The 23,995-nt window shown below is 47.8% G+C and overlaps 1 protein-coding gene across 1 annotated transcript in view; it reads left to right on the forward strand.

Moving 5' to 3' along the window:
• The window catches only part of tmem178bb (transmembrane protein 178Bb), a gene marked incomplete at both ends in the record, with an annotated part of 56,203 nt that extends 33,467 nt beyond the window's left edge, over nt 1-22,736 (forward strand). The window contains 2 exons of the mRNA XM_079236458.1: nt 19,194-19,331; nt 22,486-22,736. Coding sequence (XP_079092584.1) covers nt 19,194-19,331; nt 22,486-22,736 — 389 coding nt within the window. The remainder of the gene's footprint in view (nt 1-19,193; nt 19,332-22,485) is intronic.
• Between the last annotated feature and the right edge of the window lie 1,259 nt (nt 22,737-23,995).

The raw sequence follows: 23,995 nt of genomic DNA on the forward strand, positions 1-23,995 counted from the left end.
CCTCAGATTTGGAGGCGCTAACTCTCATCCCTGCCGCTTCACACTCGGCTGCAAAACGCCCCAGTGAATGCTGGAGGTCACAATCCGAGGAGGCAAACAGGACAACATCATCCGCGAACAGCAGAGAGGCGATCCCGAGACTCCCGAACCGGATCCTCTCCGCCCCCTGGCTGCGCCTAGATATCCTGTCCATGAAGGTCAGGAACAGGACCGGTGATAAAGGGCAGCCCTGGCGGAGGCCAACACCCACCGGGAACGTTTCTGACTTACTACAGAGGATACGAACACAGCTCCTACTGCAGGCGTACAAAGACCGGATAGCCCGTGCCAACGGGTCCGGCACCCCATTCTCCCGCAGCACCCCCCACAAAAACCCCCGAGGGACCCGGTCGAAAGCCTTCTCCAAGTCCACAAAGCACATGTAGACTGGTTGGGCAAACTCCCAGGACCCCTCCAGTAGTCTTGCAAGGGTAAAGAGCTGGTCCACTGTTCCACGACCGGGACGGAATCCGCACTGCTCGTCTTGAATCTGAGGTTCGACAAGCGGTCGGAGCCTCCCTTCCAGCACACTGGCATAAGCTTTTCCCGGGAGGCTGAGCAGTGTGATGCCACGATAGTTTGAGCACACTCTCCGGTCCCCCTTCTTGAAGATGGGAACCACCACCCCGGTCTGCCAGTCCATGGGCACTGTTCCCGACCCCCATGCGACACTGAAAAGGCGTGTCAACCAAGACAGCCCAACAATGTCCAGCGCTTTCAGCATCTCAGGGCGGATCTCATCCACCCCCGGCGCCTTGCCACCAAGGAGCTTTTTGACTACCTTAGCGACCTCTGCCAGGGATATGGGAGAAACCACCCCAAAGTCTTCCGGCGCTGCCCCCTCTCCGGGGGACATGTTAGCCGGGTTTAGGAGTTCCTCAAAGTGCTCTTTCCACCGCCCGACGATGTCCCCAGTCCGGGTCAGCAGTTCCCCCCACCCCCCCCTGCTGAGAACAGCCTGGGGTAGGCCCTGCTTTCCCTTCCTGAGCCGTCGGATGGTTTGCCAGAACTTCCTTGAGGCCAACCGAAAGTCCTTCTCCATGGCCTCCCCGAACTCCTCCCATGCCCGAGTTTTAGCATCCGCGACCATCGCAGCTGCAGCCCTTCTGGCCTGCCGGTACCCGTCAGCTGCTTCAGGAGACCCCTGGGCCAGCCAGGCCCGAAAGGCCTCCTTCTTCAGTTTGACGGCTTCCCTCACCCCCGGTGTCCACCACCGGGTTCTCGGGTTGCCGCCACGACAGGCACCGATGACCTTCTGGCCACAGCTCCGAGCAGCCGCGTCCACAATAGAGGCTTTGAACATGGTCCACTCGGGTTCCATGTCCCCAGCCTCCCTCGGGATTTGTGAGAAGTTCTTCCGGAGGTGGGAGTTGAAGACCTCCCGGACAGGATCCTCCGCCAGACGTTCCCAGTTCACCCTCACTATACGTTTGGGCTTGCCAGGTCTTTCTAGCCGACTCCCCCGCCATCTGATCCAACTCACCACCAGGTGGTGATCAGTTGACAGCTCTGCTCCTCTCTTCACCCGAGTGTCCAAGACATACGGCCGCAGATCAGATGATACGACTACAAAGTCGATCATTGATCTCCGGCCTAAGGTGTTCTGGTACCAGGTACACTTATGAGCACCCTTATGCTCGAACATGGTGTTCGTTATGGACAAACTGTGGCTAGCACAGAAGTCCAACAACAAAACACCATTCGGGTTCAGATCGGGCAAGCCGTTCCTCCCAATCACGCCCCGCCAGGTTTCTCTGTCATTGCCCACGTGAGCGTTGAAGTCTCCCAGGAGAACTATGGAGTTGGCAGGCGGCGCCCTTTCCAGGACCCCTCCCACCGACTCCAAGAAGGCCGGATACTCCGAACTGCTGTTCGGTGCATAAGCACAAACAACAGTCAGAGCCTTACTCCCCGCAACCCGTAGGCGCAGGGAGGCGACCCTCTCGTTCTCCGGGGAAAACTCCAACATAGCGGCGCTCAGCCGGGGGCTCGTGAGTATCCCCACTCCCGCCCGGCGCCTCTCACCCTGGGCAACTCCAGAAAAGGACAAAGTCCAACCCTTCTCCAGGAGCTTGGTTCCAGAGCCCATGCTGTGCGTGGAGGTGAGCCCAACTAAATCTAGCTGGTACCGCTCCACCTCCTGCACCAGCTCCGGCTCTTTCCCCGCTAGCGAGGTGACGTTCCACGTCCCTAGAGCTAGTCTATGCTGCCGGCGATCGGCTCGCCCAGGTCTCCTGCCTGGCCCGCCGCCCGGTCTGCATAGCACCCGACCCCGATGCTTCCCCCCGCGGGTGGTGAGTCCACAGGGTTGCTGGTCCATGATCTTTTTTCGGGCTGAGCCCGACCGGGCCCCATGGGTGAAAGCCCGGCCAATTCAGTTTATTTTATGTAGCCCAAAATTACAAATACAAGTTTGCCTCGTAGGGCTTTACAATCTGTACACATGACATCCCTGTCCCGGGACCTCACATCGGATCAGGGAAAACTCCCCCAATAAAGATAGTAAAAACCCTTTCACAGGGAGAAAAGGGAAGAAGTCTTCAGGAGAGCAACAGATGTCATGTGACCAGAATGAATAACGTAACAGAGTTACAGCACATTACATCAATATGACAGAAATTATTCATATAATGAGTAATAGGCATGGTCCATGATCCAGATAACCACGATCCATTAAGCAGAAGGAGGTAGAAATCTAAAAACAAGTTCCTGTTACCCCGTGAGTTTCCCCCAGCAGAAAAGATACTCTCACAGTCCAGATAGTGTTTCTCAACGTTCTTTAGTGGTTGCTGTTTTTAGCTTGCTCTGGCCGTGCCCCAGGGCACCTGCTGTGTCTGGTCCGTTCGGCGGGCCGATTGTGGTGTCTGCATGCCGCTCTGGCAGACTGTCTGCATTCAAATGTACCGAAATCCACGAAACATCTTCTAAAGTGTAGCTTTCATTTCTAATATGATGCTAAATAGTTTAATGAATGATTCATCGCATTTAAATGTATATATTTTGTGGGTCAATTGTTTATCTGAAATATCAAGTAAATGTACAACTACAACGTAAGTAGCATATTTATTTATTTTGAAGTGCTTTGGGGGCCTTTTGAAACTTATTTTGGAATACAATGAGTTTGAATATTAACAAAATGTAATACTTTTCATATTTGGATAACATAAATCTACAGCTGTTTTGTGCCCTTTCAGTATCGGGCCCAAGGCCATCGGACGATAAGTAGCCGCAATTTAGTTGTGTGCCGCTTTGTCATGGCAGGTGTATTGCTCAGGATCAAAGGAAGTGCAAGTAGCAACATGCCAAGCACTCAACCCTTTCTGAACAGGCATGTTTTGAACCACTGCAGCATATATACACCACAAATCTGTTGAGCTCTATTGTACAGTGAACCTGGTCAGCTGCATTGTGAAGGTCCTCCTTGCAGAATACTAGCATCTGCAAGCATTGTATTGTATGTTCGGAGAGAAAGGTCAACACGTGCAATTATTTATGAGGTACAAGAGTCACTGAGCTGTATCACATACATCCGGTATCACATGTCTTTGGGAAACATTCTGCTGGTTCTCTACATCCTCAGGCTTTTCTAACCAGTGTCCTCATGATTTTATTCTATCATCATCACACTCCATGTTCAAGCTTCAAAAAGTTTTCTGCATCTTCTCTTGCTTTCTGATGTCAAGTCAACGGAATTATGCAAAGCAGCAGGCAATTATGGTGACAATAATTAGTGGAGGAGTCAGTTTGTTTCCATATTTAGATATTGTGAATGGGCTGATTGGCATGACAAGCATTACTTGCAAACACACTTCAACACTATCTCAGTGTCCCTTACACATAGCGTGGATCTGAAGGCATATGGGTGGAGCAGCAGCAGACATTGGAATGGATTCACCCCCTCTGTTATAAATGATTGATGGAAAGTACAATTAAGCTTAATTAACAGAGTGAAAACACTGCAGAATCCCATAGCGAGCATTCCAAGATGCACCTCATTAGACTTTGTGTGCCCAAAACACACTCCAGATTAGAAGAAATCAGTTGTGTCCAACCATGTGACCATATTGTCCACAGGCCCAATGATTCATCAGCACTCATCCATGCAAAGCTTCCACCCTGAGGGAAGAGCTGTGAACTGTCTCAGTCCAGCAGGACAACTACAACAATGGTAATTTTTTCACAATGTTGCATACTGTTTAAAATAATTTGTTTCACTCATAAATTGATGAGTCAATTAATTAATCAACTCTACAGGGAAATAAATAGAGAGGTAAGTCTGGGTGGGGTGTGTCTCACACATTTAAGGGGGATACCTACACAATAGCTCCTTGACCCCAAAGGCTAAATCATAGTCAGACTGATAGCCAATGGGATCCCAAAATGGTTTGTCAGTGGTACAGCAGGAAGTGGTCATATGAAGAAAAAAAAAGTCTTGTGTTTAAAAGGTCACTCAAAGAATTAGCTACTTGTTGTCATTGCAGGGGGAAATTGAATATGAAATATGAAGCATCATCGAAAGCACAATTTGCACTACGTAAATGGATATAGATATAACCCTGATAGAATAATGACTGTTATTTTGTCCATCGTTTTCACCAGTGACATTGCACTCAATCGCTGAGATCTGGGAGCATGGGAACATTGTTAAACAGAAGTCTGACAACTGACATTGTCGTTCAAAGAAAAACTACTTGTTCAAATGCTTGGCAACAAATCAAATGTCTCTACCTCAAGCATCAAAGACTTATAAGCAAAGGTGAAAGAAGTGTGCATTCTATAGCAATGAGGTTAGCCTTGCACATCCCGGCTCACAATTACATGGGTTATACACAAATTATATTGCATTATTTGTTGTAGGTAAAAACAGTGAATGAGAACAACCTGAGCAGAGAGACCTATTCAATTCAATTGTATAGCACAAAATCACAAATTTGCCTCGGAGTACTTTACAATCTGAACACATACGACATGTCAAGAGTGGCTACGCAGTGAGGACCCAAAATGCCAACAACTGTTCAAAGTAAATGTATTCTCCAAAAACATGGACAGGAACGAAACAGGAATCAAAAACGGGACTTGAACAGGAATCAAAAACTTGGATCTGACAGGACAAACAAACGGTCTACACATAGTTAACGCGCCGTAACACTCAGTACGATCCGACAAGGGGACAGGAGACAAACAGGGTTTAAATACAAGGGGAAGGTGATTGGACAAAGCAGGAAACAATCAGAGACCAGGGCAGAACAGACAATCACGGACAATCACAGGGGCCGGTGCGCCGACAGGAAACAGGGAGCCAGAAGGAGAGAGAGAGGAGGAGAGAGGAGCTCAGTGTATCCTAAGATGTCCCCCAGCAGTCTAGGCCTATAGCAGCATATCTAGGGGCTGGACCAGGGCAAACCTGAGCCCTAACTATAAGCCTGAAACAGCCCTAACTATAAGCCTGAAATAGCCCTAACTATAAACCTGAAACAGCCCTAACTATAAACCTGAAACAGCCCTCACTATAAACCTGAAACAGCCCTAACTATAAACCTGAACCAGCCCTAACTATAAACCTGAACCAGCCCTAACTATAAACCTGAACCAGCCCTAACTATAAACCTGAAACAGCCCTAACTATAAACCTGAAACAGCCCTAACTATAAACCTGAACCAGCCCTAACTATAAACCTGAACCAGCCCTAACTATAAACCTGAACCAGCCCTAACTATAAGCCTGAAACAGCCCTAACTATAAACCTGAGCCAGCCCTAACTATTAGCGCTATTAAAGAGGAAAGTCTTAAGTCTACTATTAAATAATATAATAATATAATAGTCCGGTTCAGGTGTAACCACGATCCATGGAAACCTGTGAGGTGATTGTTCCTGTGTCTATATTCATGGCCACCAGAAGATAAACCTGGTTCCTTGTGCTAGGGCACCACTGGCAGATTCTTCTAAAACGTTGGTATTTATGCTATATGTAGGCCTCTTTTCAAGTTCTCCTGTTCGCCTGCCAGTGGCTTTAAGATACAGTTGGATATTTGTTAAAGCCAATACAATATGATGCATAAATATTGATGAATAAATACAAATAGATAAATATAGTGAGGAACCAAATGTGCAAGTTAACCAAAACCATCAAGTAATTTCTTCTTTCTGTTCCTTTCGGGGCTTCAGCTCTCAGCTCTGCACATCCCTTAAAAATGAGCGACACTCATTTCCATGCTTGGAGCGTGTAGGACTAGACATTATGGCTAAGAGCTCTTAGTATCTCTCTCTCCTCCGGCTTTGACTCTCACTGTTGTTACCGCCTCGCCCTCACTCCTGCTTCCTGTTCTGACTTTGAATCAGCTTTTAGGGCCCAGGCGTCGCTCGCTCAACAACTTGGCATCAGTCCATGAAAGATTAAGAAAATCTTGAAAAGAATGCTGAATCACACAAGTCCTGTTTTATCTGCGGTGCCAGTGGAGTCGCCCGCTAAAGTGACACAGCACAGCTATTAAGACAGCGCCATGCAAAAGCATCACTTTAATGATGCTGTAACTGACTGTCAGCACCTCTAGTCCATCTGCGGCATGCAATCCTGCTTTAGACAAAGGCTCATAATGTATATTAGCAAATGAATGTCACAGCTTGGCAACTTCCTAAGGCACCAGATTGGACATTTCCCTTGCTGTTTCCTTCAAATGCTTTAGGATATACATTTTTGCAGAAAGCTGCTAATTTCCATCCCAGTGTTTCCCCTAACCCGTTATAATAGGGGGGCGGGGCGCCCCCCTGAAGAAACCCCCCGCCCCCCTGAAGAAACCCCCCCGCCCCCCTGTAATTTTCTCGATAGCGCCAGATCACAAGTCGTCATTTAAGTTTCTCTTTCCAATAGAACAGGTCTGCACCTTGTTCTGTTATTAAACAAACTGAACGGCCGTATTTTATTTATATTATCCACACGACAGCTTGTCATTTCGGTTTCTACGTGGTCGCGTTAACACTTCTCCTCTGCTCTGCATCGCGCACAGCGTAGCTCCGCCCCGATGCGCATAGACACGTGCACGCGCACACACACACACACACACACACACACACACACACACACACACACACACACACAGGTGGGCACTGAACACACAGCGGCGGACAGAGAGCGTCGAAAAATATGTCGCGTGAAAAGCAGACCGCTATATCTGCGTTTTAAACGCTCCCAGGGTGAAGATGCAACAGCAGTTCCCTGAACCCAGAGCAGTTCCCTGAACCCAGAGCAGTTCCCTGAACCCAGAGCAGCTCTCTGAACCCAGAGCAGTTCCCTGAACCCAGAGCAGCTCTCTGAACCCAGAGCAGTTCCCTGAACCCAGAGCAGTTCCCTGAACCCAGAGCAGCTCTCTGAACCCAGAGCAGTTCCCTGAACCCAGAGCAGCTCTCTGAACCCAGAGCAGTTCCCTGAACCCAGAGCAGCTCTCTGAACCCAGAGCTGCTCTCTGAACCCAGAGCAGTTCCCTGAACCCAGAGCAGCTCTCTGAACCCAGAGCAGCTCTCTGAACCCAGAGCAGTTTTCTGAACCCAGAGCAGCTCTCTGAACCCAGAGCAGTTCCCTGAACCCAGAGCAGCTCTCTGAACCCACAGCAGCTCTCTGAACCCAGAGCAGTTCCCTGAACCCAGAGCAGCTCTCTGAAACCCAGAGCAGCTCATTCTGTTTGGCTAATAGCTGTTTGTTTTCCGCAATGAGCTATTTAGTAGTAACTAAATATGAGTTATTTTTTGCACAGATATAACTTTATTTTCATTGTTCTAAGTGATTGCAATTTAAAAAGAAAAAAAAAGTCTGATGGGGCAATCTGATTTACTTGAAAGTGATTGCAATTTTCTTTATTCTGTTATTTATAAAAGCACAGATGAGTCACAAAATGAAGTTATTTACAGAAAAAGTCCTGACCCTGTTGAATAGACATCATTACCCTGCTCATAGAGTTTTGGTCACTCACTAAAGCTGGCAAAATAGCTTAGAATTGCTGAATGTGATATATTGACTACATTACGGTTATATCGTTGTAATGAGTACTAATGTGTTTTGGACCTCAGGCACACGGCCCTTTTTTCTGTGTACTGTAGTGCACATGCACAGTAACGACTAGGAGGTATTCATGTCAGAATAAAGTGGCTTTGATAAAGATCCTGTCCGCAATTTTTTTTTTATTTATTTATTTTATCCTTGTACGTGTTAACTATTATAACTTTTTTGGTTTGGTAGTTGTTTTTTTTGACCATCTGACAAAATTATGTTATTTGAAGCATATTAAACTGAAATTGAAAGCCAACTTTCTACTCATCCTCAGCCCAAAATGTCAACATTGCGGATTACAGCTGGCTGACTTGTCTTGATGGTTGCGGCAAAATGTGCACAAATATGTTTGATGGAGTCGGACGTAAGAAGGTTTATATGTACAGTATATGAGGTGGCTTTATGCACCATGGCCTGTTGAGATGCCTCCAGCAGCAACTCACCTTATTAATAAGTAGCTACTATTGTTTTGCCATTGTTTGTTAATTTCTCCGCAGGAAGATAAGTGAGCAACGCATGCTCAGAATCCTCTCTAGTATATGAAATCTGTTTTAAAACATATCAACATACGTTTCGTGAAGGCCTAAATGTTCATGTGTCAGTATCCGAGTTCCATCTATTGTTACCATGGAGACAGCGATAGACAGCTTATAAGAACATGCTGATGTAGCAGCATCCCATATGCCAGCTGTCCTGTCACCATCTCTGCTCTACATGCCTCCCTGAGAGAGGTGACTGACAGCCTGCTGTCATCTTGCCTCCCATAGCATCCCGCTTACGACCAGCGAGCTGCTGCCGATATTCTCCAGGAGACGGCTGTCAGGGACCGTTCCCCTTTGTATGCACTCAGCTCACTCGGGCTCCTGACTGCAGGGTGCTCATACTGCTGCTGACTCACGGCATGAGCTCACCCACATGACCCCCACCTCCACCCCAGAGGAAAGTGCAAGGCTGTGGTGCCACAAAAGCCGCTGGGCATGTTGGGAGGTCTTCCTACGAAAATAGCACATATGTTTAAATCTTCTTCTCGCTGCTGCCCCATTGCATGCAGCTTTACCTCCTCCCTAGTATCTGGCCAATCGATTGTTTTCTCTTCAGTGGTAAAGAAATGAAGCTCTGTTTCTTCTCCCCAATGAGCTGTGGCCTCTGTGACAGGGCCACGTGTTTAGAGCAGCACATCTCATTAAGGAAACCTTCTTCTGCAATACATCCTATTTACTTAGTCACTCTCTCTCTCAAAAAAACATGTGTATAGATATGATTCTTGATATTGCAGTAGATTGTATCACAAAACATTGTATTAATAAGCTTTTTACGGTCCATCAGACCTAAAGCCTTGAAAATGAGGTAAGGCCTGCAATGTTCATTTAGATTCAATTCAATTTAATTTATTTTGTATATTCCAAAATTACGTCAGTGAAGACAGGAGGATCTCAAGGCTGAGAGGCTTCTCAACACAGGGTCACATGAATTTCTCACGACGTGAATTTCGTGTCATTCACTTATATGATAGTGTTGCGTAAGTTCGTGTACACATAAGAGAAGGATAAGTCTATTGTTGTTGTATTCATGCTCTCAGGCTAACATGTTTGACCTTTCTCTCCCCACCATCATGGGGCCCCTGGCCTCCTTCTTACCTCCCCATGACATGGTGATCTACTTCATTGCCCTCCTGCAGAGCACACTGCTGTCCTTGTCCCCAAGGGGAAATGTGTTGTTGGAGTAGCAATTTACAGGCTAAAAACAACAATAAAAACAACAGGGATGAGAGATATATACAAAAATAAAATTAAAGTAGCTGGGATGAAAGATATGTACAGTGCAGAGAGTATTAATTAGGAAATTAAATTAAACTTAAACAATAGTGCAACATTTCAAAGTATGTGTGTGTAGTGTGTATGAAGTGTGTGAAGTGAAGTGTAAATAAACAAACAATAGAGAAGTGCAAAAATGCAAAGTATGTATGTGTAAGTATATGAAGTGTGTGAAGTGCTGAGTGATGAAAGGCTCTGGCAAGCGGTGACTTGTTGTAAAGCCGTAATGCCGTAGGCAGGAATGTTCTCCTGTAGCGGTCCTTGTTGCAGCGCAGCGTGAGGAACCTCTTGGAGAAAGAGCTCCTCTGGCCCTGCAGTAGTGGTAGAGAGGGTGGTCCAGGTTGTCCAATGTGGACACTCATGTATTCAGCGTCCTCCTCTCCACCACCTGCTCCAGATACTCCTGCTTGCAGCCGATGATGGAGCCGGCCTTCTTAACTAGCTTGTTAAGTCTGTTGGTGTCACCGGCTCCAATGCTGCTGGGGAAGCAGCATTGGAGTTGAAAATAAATTATTTATTATGTTGTATATACACTTGAGTTTGATCACAAACTTGGCGAGAAATCCTGAACAATGTATCGGAGACAATGGAGAAGTACAGGGCGCTGGCCACAACCGACTGGTAGAGGGGATGAGCTTGGATCCATCAATCCAGCATCTTGCTGCACACATTGATGGATCCAAGCTCATCCCCTTCTTGTACACAGCGTTGATGTTGGCCTTCCAGTTCAGTCGGCTGTCGATGGAAACACCAGGTACCTGTACTCCTCCATGTGATGAGACACCAGGTACCTGTACTCCTCCATGTGATGAGACACCAGGTACCTGTACTCCTCCATGTGATGAGACACCAGGTACCTGTACTCCTCCATGTGATGAGACACCAGGTACCTGTACTCCTCCATGTGATAAGACACCAGGTACCTGTACTCATCCATGTGATGAGACACCAGGTACCTGTACTTCTTCACTATGTGATGAGACACCAGGTACCTGTACTCATCCATGTGATGAGACACCAGGTACCTGTACTCGTCCATGTGATGAGACACCAGGTACCTGTACTCCTCCTCCATGTAATGAGACACCAGGTACCTGTACTCGTCCATGTGATGAGACACCAGGTACCTGTAATCCTCCTCCATGTGATGAGACACCAGGTACCTGTACTCCTCCATGTGATGAGACACCAGGTACCTGTACTCCTCCATGTGATGAGACACCAGGTACCTGTACTCATCCATGTGATGAGACACCAGGTACCTGTACTCCTCCATGTGATGAGACACCAGGTACCTGTACTCCTCCATGTGATGAGACACCAGGTACCTGTACTCCTCCATGTGATGAGACATCAGGTACCTGTACTCCTCCACCATGTGATGAGACACCAGGTACCTGTACTCCTCCTCCTCCATGTGATGAGACACCAGGTACCTGTACTCCTCCTCCACCATGTGATGAGACACCAGGTACCTGTACTCGTCCATGTGATGAGACACCAGGTACCTGTACTCCTCCATGTGATGAGACACCAGGTACCTGTACACCTCCATGTGATGAGACACCAGGTACCTGTACTCCTCCATGTGATGAGACACCAGCTACCTGTACTCATCCATGTGATGAGACACCAGGTACCTGTACTCCTCCATGTGATGAGACACCAGGTACCTGTACACCTCCATGTGATGAGACACCAGGTACCTGTACTCCTCCATGTGATGAGACACCAGGTACCTGTACTCCTCCATGTGATGAGACACCAGGTACCTGTACTCGTCCATGTGATGAGACACCAGGTACCTGTACTCCTCCTCCATGTAATGAGACACCAGGTACCTGTACTCCTCCGTGTGATGAGACACCAGGTACCTGTACTCCTCCATGTGATGAGACACCAGGTACCTGTACTCATCCATGTGATGAGACACCAGGTACCTGTACTCCTCCATGTGATGAGACACCAGGTACCTGTACTCCTCCATGTGATGAGACACCAGGTACCTGTACTCCTCCATGTGATGAGACACCAGGTACCTGTACTCGTACATGTGATGAGACACCAGGTACCTGTACTCGTCCATGTGATGAGACACCAGGTACCTGTACTCGTCCATGTGATGAGACACCAGGTACCTGTACTCCTCCATGTGATGAGACACCAGGTACCTGTACTCGTCCTCCATGTGATGAGACACCAGGTACCTGTACTCCTTCACTATGTGATGAGACACCAGGTACCTGTACTCCTCCATGTGATGAGACACCAGGTACCTGTACTCGTCCATGTGATGACACACCAGGTACCTGTACTCCTCCGTGTGATGAGACACCAGGTACCTGTACTCCTCCATGTGATGAGACACCAGGTACCTGTACTCATCCATGTGATGAGACACCAGGTACCTGTACTCGTCCATGTGATGAGACACCAGGTACCTGTACTCGTCCATGTGATGAAACACCAGGTACCTGTACTCCTCCATGTGATGAGACACCAGGTACCTGTACTCCTCCATGTGATGAGACACCAGGTACCTGTACTCCTCCCTGTGATGAGACACCAGGTACCTGTACTCCTCCATGTGATGAGACACCAGGTACCTGTACTCGTCCATGTGATGAGACACCAGGTACCTGTACTCCTTCACTATGTGATGAGACACCAGGTACCTGTACTCCTCCTCCATGTAATGAGACACCAGGTACCTGTACTCCTCCGTGTGATGAGACACCAGGTACCTGTACTCCTCCATGTGATGAGACACCAGGTACCTGTACTCCTCCATGTGATGAGACACCAGGTACCTGTACTCCTCCATGTGATGAGACACCAGGTACCTGTACTCCTCCATGTGATGAGACACCAGGTACCTGTACTCCTCCATGTGATGAGACACCAGGTACCTGTACTCGTCCATGTGATGAGACACCAGGTACCTGTACTCGTCCATGTGATGAGACACCAGGTACCTGTACTCCTCCATGTGATGAGACACCAGGTACCTGTACTCGTCCTCCATGTGATGAGACACCAGGTACCTGTACTCCTTCACTATGTGATGAGACACCAGGTACCTGTACTCATCCATGTGATGAGACACCAGGTACCTGTACTCCTCCATGTGATGAGACACCAGGTACCTGTATTCATCCATGTGATGAGACACCAGGTACCTGTAATCGTCCATGTGATGAGACACCAGGTACCTGTACACCTCCATGTGATGAGACACCAGGTACCTGTACTCCTCCATGTGATGAGACACCAGGTACCTGTAATCCTCCTCCATGTGATGAGACACCAGGTACCTGTACTCCTCCATGTGATGAGACACCAGGTACCTGTACTCGTCCATGTGATGAGACACCAGGTACCTGTACTCCTCCTCCTCCATGTGATGAGACACCAGGTACCTGTACTCCTCCTCCATGTGATGAGACACCAGGTACCTGTACTCCTCCATGTGATGAGACACCAGGTACCTGTAATCCTCCTCCATGTGATGAGACACCAGGTACCTGTACTCCTTCATGTGATGAGACACCAGGTACCTGTACTCCTCCATGTGATGAGACACCAGGTACCTGTACTCCTCCATGTGATGAGACACCAGGTACCTGTACTCCTCCTCCACCATGTGATGAGACACCAGGTACCTGTACTCCTCCACCATGTGATGAGACACCAGGTACCTGTACTCCTCCATGTGATGAGACACCAGGTACCTGTACTCCTCCACCATGTGATGAGACACCAGGTACCTGTACTCGTCCATGTGATGAGACACCAGGTACCTGTACTCCTCCACCATGTGATGAGACACCAGGTACCTGTACTCGTCCATGTGATGAGACACCAGGTACCTGTACTCCTCCATGTGATGAGACACCAGGTACCTGTACTCCTCCTCCATGTGATGAGACACCAGGTACCTGTACTCCTCCTCCATGTGATGAGACACCAGGTACCTGTACTCATCCATGTGATGAGACACCAGGTACCTGTACTCCTCCATGTGATGAGACACCAGGTACCTGTACTCCTCCTCCACCATGTGATGAGACACCAGGTACCTGTACTCCTCCACCATGTGATGAGACACCAGGTACCTGTACTCCTCCATGTGATGAGACACCAGGTACCTGTACTCGTCCATGTGATGAGACACCAGGTACCTGTACTCCTCCATGTGATGAGACACCAGGTACCTGTACTCCTCCTCCATATGATGAGACACCAGGTACCTGTACTCCTCCATGTGATGAGACACCAGGTACCTGTACTCCTCCATGTGATGAGACACCAGGTACCTGTACTCCTCTATGTGATGAGACACCAAGTACCTGTACTCCTCCATGTGATGAGACACCAAGTACCTGTACTCCTCTATGTGATGAGACACCAGGTACCTGTACTCCTCCATGTGATGAGACACCAGGTACCTGTACTCCTCCTCCATGTGATGAGACACCAGGTACCTGTACTCCTCCTCCATGTGATGAGACACCAGGTACCTGTACTCGTCCATGTGATGAGACACCAGGTACCTGTACTCCTCCATGTGATGAGACACCAGGTACCTGTACTCCTCCTCCACCATGTGATGAGACACCAGGTACCTGTACTCCTCCACCATGTGATGAGACACCAGGTACCTGTACTCCTCCATGTGATGAGACACCAGGTACCTGTACTCGTCCTCCATGTGATGAGATACCAGGTACCTGTACTCCACCATGTGATGAGACACCAGGTACCTGTACTCCACCATGTGATGAGATACCAGGTACCTGTACTCCTCCACCATGTGATGAGACACCAGGTACCTGTACTCCTCCATGTGATGAGACACCAGGTACCTGTACTCCTCCATGTGATGAGACACCAGGTACCTGTACTCCTCCATGTGATGAGACACCAGGTACCTGTAATCCTCCTCCATGTGATGAGACACCAGGTACCTGTACTCCTCCATGTGATGAGACACCAGGTACCTGTACTCCTCCATGTGATGAGACACCAGGTACCTGTACTCCTCCATGTGATGAGACACCAGGTACCTGTACTCCTCCATGTGATGAGACACCAGGTACCTGTACTCCACCATGTGATGAGACACCAGGTACCTGTACTCCACCATGTGATGAGACACCAGGTACCTGTACTCGTCCATGTGATGAGACACCAGGTACCTGTACTCCTCCATGTGATGAGACACCAGGTACCTGTACTCCTCCATGTGATGAGACACCAGGTACCTGTACTCCTCCATGTGATGAGACACCAGGTACCTGTACTCGTCCATGTGATGAGACACCAGGTACCTGTACTCCTTCACTATGTGATGAGACACCAGGTACCTGTACTCCTCCTCCATGTAATGAGACACCAGGTACCTGTACTCCTCCGTGTGATGAGACACCAGGTACCTGTACTCCTCCATGTGATGAGACACCAGGTACCTGTACTCATCCATGTGATGAGACACCAGGTACCTGTACTCCTCCATGTGATGAGACACCAGGTACCTGTACTCCTCCATGTGATGAGACACCAGGTACCTGTACTCCTCCATGTGATGAGACACCAGGTACCTGTACTCCTCCATGTGATGAGACACCAGGTACCTGTACTCCTCCATGTGATGAGACACCAGGTACCTGTACTCCTCCATGTGATGAGACACCAGGTACCTGTACTCGTCCATGTGATGAGACACCAGGTACCTGTACTCCTCCATGTGATGAGACACCAGGTACCTGTACTCGTCCTCCATGTGATGAGACACCAGGTACCTGTACTCCTTGACTATGTGATGAGACACCAGATACCTGTACTCATCCATGTGATGAGACACTAGGTACCTGTACTCCTCCATGTGATGAGACACCAGGTACCTGTACTCATCCATGTGATGAGACACCAGGTACCTGTACTCGTCCATGTGATGAGACACCAGGTACCTGTACACCTCCATGTGATGAGACACCAGGTACCTGTACTCCTCCATGTGATGAGACACCAGGTACCTGTAATCCTCCTCCATGTGATGAGACACCAGGTACCTGTACTCCTCCATGTGATGAGACACCAGGTACCTGTACTCGTCCATGTGATGAGACACCAGGTACCTGTACTCCTCCTCCTCCATGTGATGAGACACCAGGTACCTGTACTCCTCCTCCATGTGATGAGACACCAGGTACCTGTACTCCTCCATGTGATGAGACACCAGGTACCTGTAATCCTCCTCCATGTGATGAGACACCAGGTACCTGTACTCCTCCATGTGATGAGACACCAGGTACCTGTACTCCTCCATGTGATGAGACACCAGGTACCTGTACTCCTCCATGTGATGAGACACCAGGTACCTGTACTCCTCCATGTGATGAGACACCAGGTACCTGTACTCCTCCTCCACCATGTGATGAGACACCAGGTACCTGTACTCCTCCACCATGTGATGAGACACCAGGTACCTGTACTCCTCCATGTGATGAGACACCAGGTACCTGTACTCCTCCATGTGATGAGACACCAGGTACCTGTACTCCTCCACCATGTGATGAGACACCAGGTACCTGTACTCGTCCATGTGATGAGACACCAGGTACCTGTACTCCTCCACCATGTGATGAGACACCAGGTACCTGTACTCGTCCATGTGATGAGACACCAGGTACCTGTACTCCTCCATGTGATGAGACACCAGGTACCTGTACTCCTCCTCCATGTGATGAGACACCAGGTACCTGTACTCCTCCTCCATGTGATGAGACACCAGGTACCTGTACTCGTCCATGTGATGAGACACCAGGTACCTGTACTCCTCCATGTGATGAGACACCAGGTACCTGTACTCCTCCTCCACCATGTGATGAGACACCAGGTACCTGTACTCCTCCACCATGTGATGAGACACCAGGTACCTGTACTCCTCCATGTGATGAGACACCAGGTACCTGTACTCGTCCTCCATGTGATGAGATACCAGGTACCTGTACTCCACCATGTGATGAGACACCAGGTACCTGTACTCCACCATGTGATGAGATACCAGGTACCTGTACTCCTCCACCATGTGATGAGACACCAGGTACCTGTACTCCTCCATGTGATGAGACACCAGGTACCTGTACTCCTCCATGTGATGAGACACCAGGTACCTGTACTCCACCATGTGATGAGACACCAGGTACCTGTACTCCACCATGTGATGAGACACCAGGTACCTGTACTCCTCCATGTGATGAGACACCAGGTACCTGTACTCGTCCATGTGATGAGACACCAGGTACCTGTACTCCTCCATGTGATGAGACACCAGGTACCTGTACTCGTCCATGTGATGAGACACCAGGTACCTGTACTCCTCCATGTGATGAGACACCAGGTACCTGTACTCCTCCTCCATATGATGAGACACCAGGTACCTGTACTCCTCCATGTGATGAGACACCAGGTACCTGTACTCCTCCATGTGATGAGACACCAGGTACCTGTACTCCTCCATGTGATGAGACACCAGGTACCTGTACTCCTCTATGTGATGAGACACCAAGTACCTGTACTCCTCCATGTGATGAGACACCAGGTACCTGTACTCCTCCATGTGATGCGACACCAAGTACCTGTACTCCTCTATGTGATGAGACACCAGGTACCTGTACTCCTCCATGTGATGAGACACCAGGTACCTGTACTCCTCCATGTGATGAGACACCAGGTACCTGTACTCCTCCATGTGATGAGACACCAGGTACCTGTACTCGTCCATGTGATGAGACACCAGGTACCTGTACTCGTCCATGTGATGAGACACCAGGTACCTGTACTCCTCCTCCATGTCATGAGACACCAGGTACCTGTACTCTTTCATGTGATGAGACACCAGGTACCTGTACTCCTCCTCCATATGATGAGACACCAGGTACCTGTACTCCTCCATGTGATGAGACACCAGGTACCTGTACTCCTCTATGTGATGAGACACCAAGTACCTGTACTCCTCCATGTGATGAGACACCAATACCTGTACTCCTCTATGTGATGAGACACCAGGTACCTGTACTCCTCCATGTGATGAGACACCAGGTACCTGTACTCCTCCACCATGTGATGAGACACCAGGTACCTGTACTCATCCATGTGATGAGACACCAGGTACCTGTACTCGTCCATGTGATGAGACACCAGGTACCTGTACTCCTCCTCCATGTCATGAGACACCAGGTACCTGTACTCCTCCATGTGATGAGACACCAGGTACCTGTACTCCTCCTCCATATGATGAGACACCAGGTACCTGTACTCCTCCATGTGATGAGACACCAGGTACCTGTACTCCTCTATGTGATGAGACACCAAGTACCTGTACTCCTCTATGTGATGAGACACCAGGTACCTGTACTCCTCCATGTGATGAGACACCAGGTACCTGTACTCCTCCACCATGTCCACATCCTCTTCCAGAACACTCAGGTCTCAGAGCCTTCGTCTTCCTCCTGAAGTCCACCACCATCGAGCAGGCGGCATCATCATCAGTTTACAGACCTCGTTCGGATTTATTCATATGTGTTTATAAATATATATTTATGTATAAATGTGTGTGTAGCTGCATCCTTTGTTCTCGTTATGTCTGCCTGTGAAATACATTACGACTGGCTTTGATATGTGTTATAAATAAGCTTTATTATTATCAACTAAACAAGATTTTGTGTTTTATGTTTTTAGATCAAACATGAGACTAATAGTCAACAATCCAGCGTTAAGTATTACAACTACACATAAAATAAGGATTTTCTCCAACACGTGGTGTTTGCTGTCAGATCTAAGAGCCAATCAGCTCTCTGATGTGGCGACAGCCAGGTGTTTCCCATCATGCACTGGGCCACACAGTCGGCGCAGAGCTACTGCGGCGCCTGGCTCTAATACCGGCGGCCGTCTCGCTCTCGTGAGAGTATCGATACCACGTTTGCATGACGTCAGAGCACGTTTTTACTGTGATATTGTGGCATTATTATTATTATTAATTATTTCAGACAAACTCTCAATTAGTCATTCATTGTCATTTTGTTCAACATTAAAACAGGTTATAAGGACAGCTGGATGAGTGTAGCTGGTCTGTGTCAGTTGGACTCAGAGTGAGAGAGTGTTTACAGTGGAAGCATCAAAATGCATCCTGTCGTAGTTCTTGTGTAAAAAGCTGTGTGTGTGTCATGTGTTCTTCTTCACACTGCATATCCTGTTCAGGTCAAAGTTGACTTGTCTCTTTTTGTGTTTCCTCAGACTTGCGGCGTATGACGGCAGGGTTCATGGGCATGGCAGTGGCCATCATCCTGTTCGGCTGGGTCATCGGCACGCTGGGCTGCTGCTGGGACCGAGGACTCATGCAGTATGTAGCCGGCCTCCTCTTCCTCATGGGAGGTGAGTCACGCACACACACATGCACACACACACAAAGACACACGTAGTTATACACACACAGATACACACCACACAACACACACACACCACACACACCACCCACACACATAGTTACAGACACACACACACTCACAGAGACACACTCACACATAGTTACACACACCACACAGACACACACACAGTTACACACACACACACACACACACACACACACACACACACACACACACACACAACACACACACACACAGTTACACACACACACACAGTTACACACACACAGTTACACACACACACACACAGTTACACACACACACAGTTACACACACACACACACACACAGTTACACACACACACAGTTACACACACACACACACACAGTTACACGCACACACAGTTACACACAGACACGACGGCTGTTAGATTAGTGCTGTGCCCTAAAGTTAATATAATGAACAGACAATTAAAAAGTAAATACTAAAAAACATGTGGTTTTCTTGCAGAATGCTATTTGTTAAGGATACAACAAATAAAGAAAAATACAAAAGTATAAAAAAAAAGTGCAGATAGGAGGTTCTGCACTTTGGCCATCGATATGTTGGCGTACCTTGCATAACTGCATGAACCCTTATGGCACAATACAATTCCGTACATTTTTTGTTATTACATTACTCTGATGACTTCACTGAATGGAACCAGCAGGGTTGCATCGTCCAGACAGCAGCTGCTGGTCAGCCTCAAGCAGACTTCCAAATGATCATCATGGTGGAACGGTGTTTGGACTTAATGTTCTTCATGTAGGAAAAGGCTGACTCACATAAATAAGTAGAGCCGAATAATGCAGTCAAGAAGGCAGCACATTTACTTGTGTGTGTACTTTTCCTCTGTGAGGCCTTCAGCTGAATGTCAGCCTGTAGTGTCAGAATCTCCCCATCCTCCACTCCAGACGAGTTCAGGTGGAGCAGCGTTGCAATTTCTGATGCAAGTGATTCAACCAAGATATCTTCCCGAAATGGGTAGGACATGAATGTAGCGACTGGCTCCAGTAAAGCAAAGTCTTGAAAGCGTTTGTCAAACTCTGACAGACACTTGTCAAGTTGCTCTGTGTAGCGCTCACTGTCAAGTTGCGCACACGCCTTCTGTTGCGTCTCCAGCTCTGACGCCAGGTTTTGGAAGTTCCCCAAGTCATGGAGCTGCAGCTTTGAGGACAGATGTTGCATTTTCTGTTTGAAAGCATTAACTTAGCTGATCAGATCAACCACGGTTTTGTCTTCCCCTTGCAGCTCTAAATGAAGCTCATTCAACATGTTGGTCAGATCGGTTAAAAATGCAAGTCTAGCAGCCACTGATCGTCATTTAGTTGGTTGTTTAACGACAAGGATCAGAGCTCTCGAGATCTTTGCAGGAATGTTGCCCTACTAAGCCGCCTCACATCAGTGTGGAGCAAGAACTCAGAGTGGTACTAAATTGGAAGGCTAACTAATTAGCTCGCCGGAGTTTTGCAGTAGCTTGCGCGCCCTGCATTGTAGAAAAGACGTGATGTCAGACTGGCCCTGTACATTAATCAAGTGGCATGTGCCACAGGTAGAAAGGATGATAGGTTGTAACATCACATTTTTCTTGAATAGCGTGCGATCGACCCGCACTACCTGTGCGATCAACTGGTCGACGTATTGGGCACCGCTGGTCTAGTGGTTCCAAAACGTGATGGATTTAGAACTATAATGACCCGCCCGACCGGCGGCCCACCGGGGGCAAGAACCACACTCAGTTGCAGGGCTCTCAAGTGTCACGCATTGAGCGTGACTGTCACGCATTTCGGTCTTAAGTCCCGCCCTCCCGCCACGCATCGTATTTCTCACGCTGAAAAAAACCTCTAGGCTATTTAATGTGCCGCAGCGCACAAACATGACCTGGTCACGCTGCTCTCACCATGGAGGAATCAAGCTCGTCTCCCCGAATCCCCTGGACTCATCAGCCAATCAATAAAAAGAAATGGGCTACACGAATAGGCAATCAGAGAAACGTATCTGTTGTATCTGGGTGAAATGTAATCCAGCAACCAATGAAAATAAATTGATATTGGCTGAAGTCCATGACAATCAACCACAACGTCCACTCCCCGTGTACTTTAATCTGCAAAGGCCTGTTTAAACTGCCTTGCTGGCCTGGAGACACAGGAGAGAAAAAATCTGATTGGATGAAAGCTTCTCCTTCAAACCAGCTGCAGTCTGATAGCTGAAGACTGCAGGCTGAGCAACAGAGCTGTACAATGAAAAAATAAGATGATAGGGAAAAATAATAATAATACACGTAGTGTATTTGTGAAAAACTATTAAATTATAAAATAGCTATAACTTTGTGATTCTGTTTAGGCCAGCAGAGAAGGCTTAGAAGGCCCTGACGGCCACCACTGGTACAAACAATCATAAGAAACAGGGTTACATTTTGACCAACATAGTGAAGGAATGTTTTGTTTTGGTCACTGCCAACATGTGAACTGCAACACCACTGAGGACAGAATGTGTCATAGTTTCCATTTGTATTTATGATGACAGGCTGTTCACCTTCTACTACTCAGCCTAAATGAATACACGGCTCAATAGAGCTCTGACTCTGTCAGCCTGCCTCGTGCTGAAGGAAACCTTGGGTTCTTATTTTATTAATGATGAGTAATAGGCTTCTCTGGCATTATGGAGGGCCTTCTTCTATGTTTTAAGACTATATTACCAGACTGTGCGACTAAGATTGTACAACATATCATTTCAAATATTTGTGATGTGTGCGGCTGTAGCTCAGGGGGATGGGTGGTCGTCCTGTAACCACAAAGTAGCCGGTTCAATCCCCAGTCCCCCCATAGTTCACATGTCTCTGTGTCCCTGATCCCTTTAGCTACTCCGGGTGCCTCTCAGGGCAGCCCTCTGCTCCCTAACCCTTTAGGGTTACTGTCCTCACATCTTGGGTGTCAAGGTTATGTGCTTTGAATATCCAACAGCCTGACCTCCTCTTTATGAATTCTCAGCAGTATCAGAATGTCCTTGCATGGCAGGATGTGACCAGGCACCGGATGACAAGACGGGGTTGTGTCAGATTTGGATTTCATTGACAGGTTCCATGTATTTTTCTCCTTCAACATCCAGTTCTGTCTTTGCAGGAACCTTCTGCATCATCTCCCTCTGCACCTGTGTTGCCGGCATCAACTTCGAGCTTTCCCGTTACCCTCGGGACCTATACGGCCTAACGGACGACATCGGCCACGGCTATGGCTGGTCCATGTTCTGCGCCTGGGGAGGCCTCGGCCTCACCCTCATCGCTGGCTTCTTCTGCACCCTGGCTCCCTCTGTCCAGCCGATACCCCAATCCACCTGTCCCAAGTCCCGACAGGAGAACGGCACTGTCTGCTAAAGCTGGCAACGTAGAAGACCAACTGAAACCAGAGTGACAACAAACAGACAGAAAAAAAGATGTTCCTTGTTTCCATCCGGCCGCTCATCTGTTGTCTCTCCTGGACAGATTTATTTTTTATTCGTGTGTGTGTGTTAAAAATGGATGTCTTGATGATCTGGTATCTTGAAAAAGAAATATTATCAAAAATGTGAAGTTATACTTGTTTTGCTGTTGTGGAGCAGATACTGAAATAGAAAGGTTTCAGGAACTGAAAGACACTGAAAGACACTGGTTGTATTGGTTGCCAAGAGTGCTATAAACCTGGAGATGGACAAAGGCGTTCAGACTGGGAATTGCTTCTATTACATGGTTTACTGTGACTCAATGCATCAGCAGTGTCCTTGTGGACTTGGTCCCTTTGAGCCCTATGTGGGAACATTCACAAGGGAATGGACCAGATGTAAAACATGTAACTTACTGGGCTTGGGTCATGTTCGGTGGCCATCTGTTAACTTTCAGTAATCCAGCTTCAGAGTAGGACATGTGAGGAGATCCAGGACCTCCACTGTTGTACATTATTGTACAGAATATTCCACAGAAGTGACAACCAGGAACTTTTATGTTGGACCATTTTCATTCTGTATAGGTGCATTGTATTCTGTCTGATGATCCCATCTTCCATTTAAGATTTTATACATGCATTCCTCTTTCATTCAAAGTGTATTTTCCTTTTTACTGAACCCTTCGTGTTGTGAAAGAACTGTCAACTGAGTGTTGGTTTGATTTCTTTCTGTTCTAGTCAAAGAGGTAAATGTGTGTGTCGAGGGGCTGTTTTGCAGGTTCCATGATAAACACAAAACAAAACCACATAATGGAGAGATGTAGTACCTTGTTCAACACACCTGCCTTGTCAAGAAGAGTTTAAAGGAGAGTAGCATCTTCAATTCTTTACTCTGCTGCCCTGAGCACCTATAAACGATTTGAGTAATTGCATCCGGTGAGACTTTTCTTCAGGGGTATCTGTGAAGCTCCTCTGTTTCTCCGAGCACACGGCTTCTCCTCCAGCTCTTTTTTTATTCACCAACAGCCAAGACCTGACAGGGCCTCCATTCTCTGAGAGGACAGTACCAAAGTACTGGTAATTAAAGTAATCAAATATTTCCAGTCGAGATATAGTCCGGTATACATAAGGTGTCAGTATGGGTTGTGTCTAGATGGTAACCCATACTTTGCAAAGCTCTTGCAACATGGTTGAGGTTAGGCATTGACCATGAATG

The sequence above is a fragment of the Taurulus bubalis genome (assembly GCF_910589615.1).
Source record: "Taurulus bubalis genome assembly, chromosome: 20".
NCBI lineage: Eukaryota > Metazoa > Chordata > Actinopteri > Perciformes > Cottidae > Taurulus > Taurulus bubalis.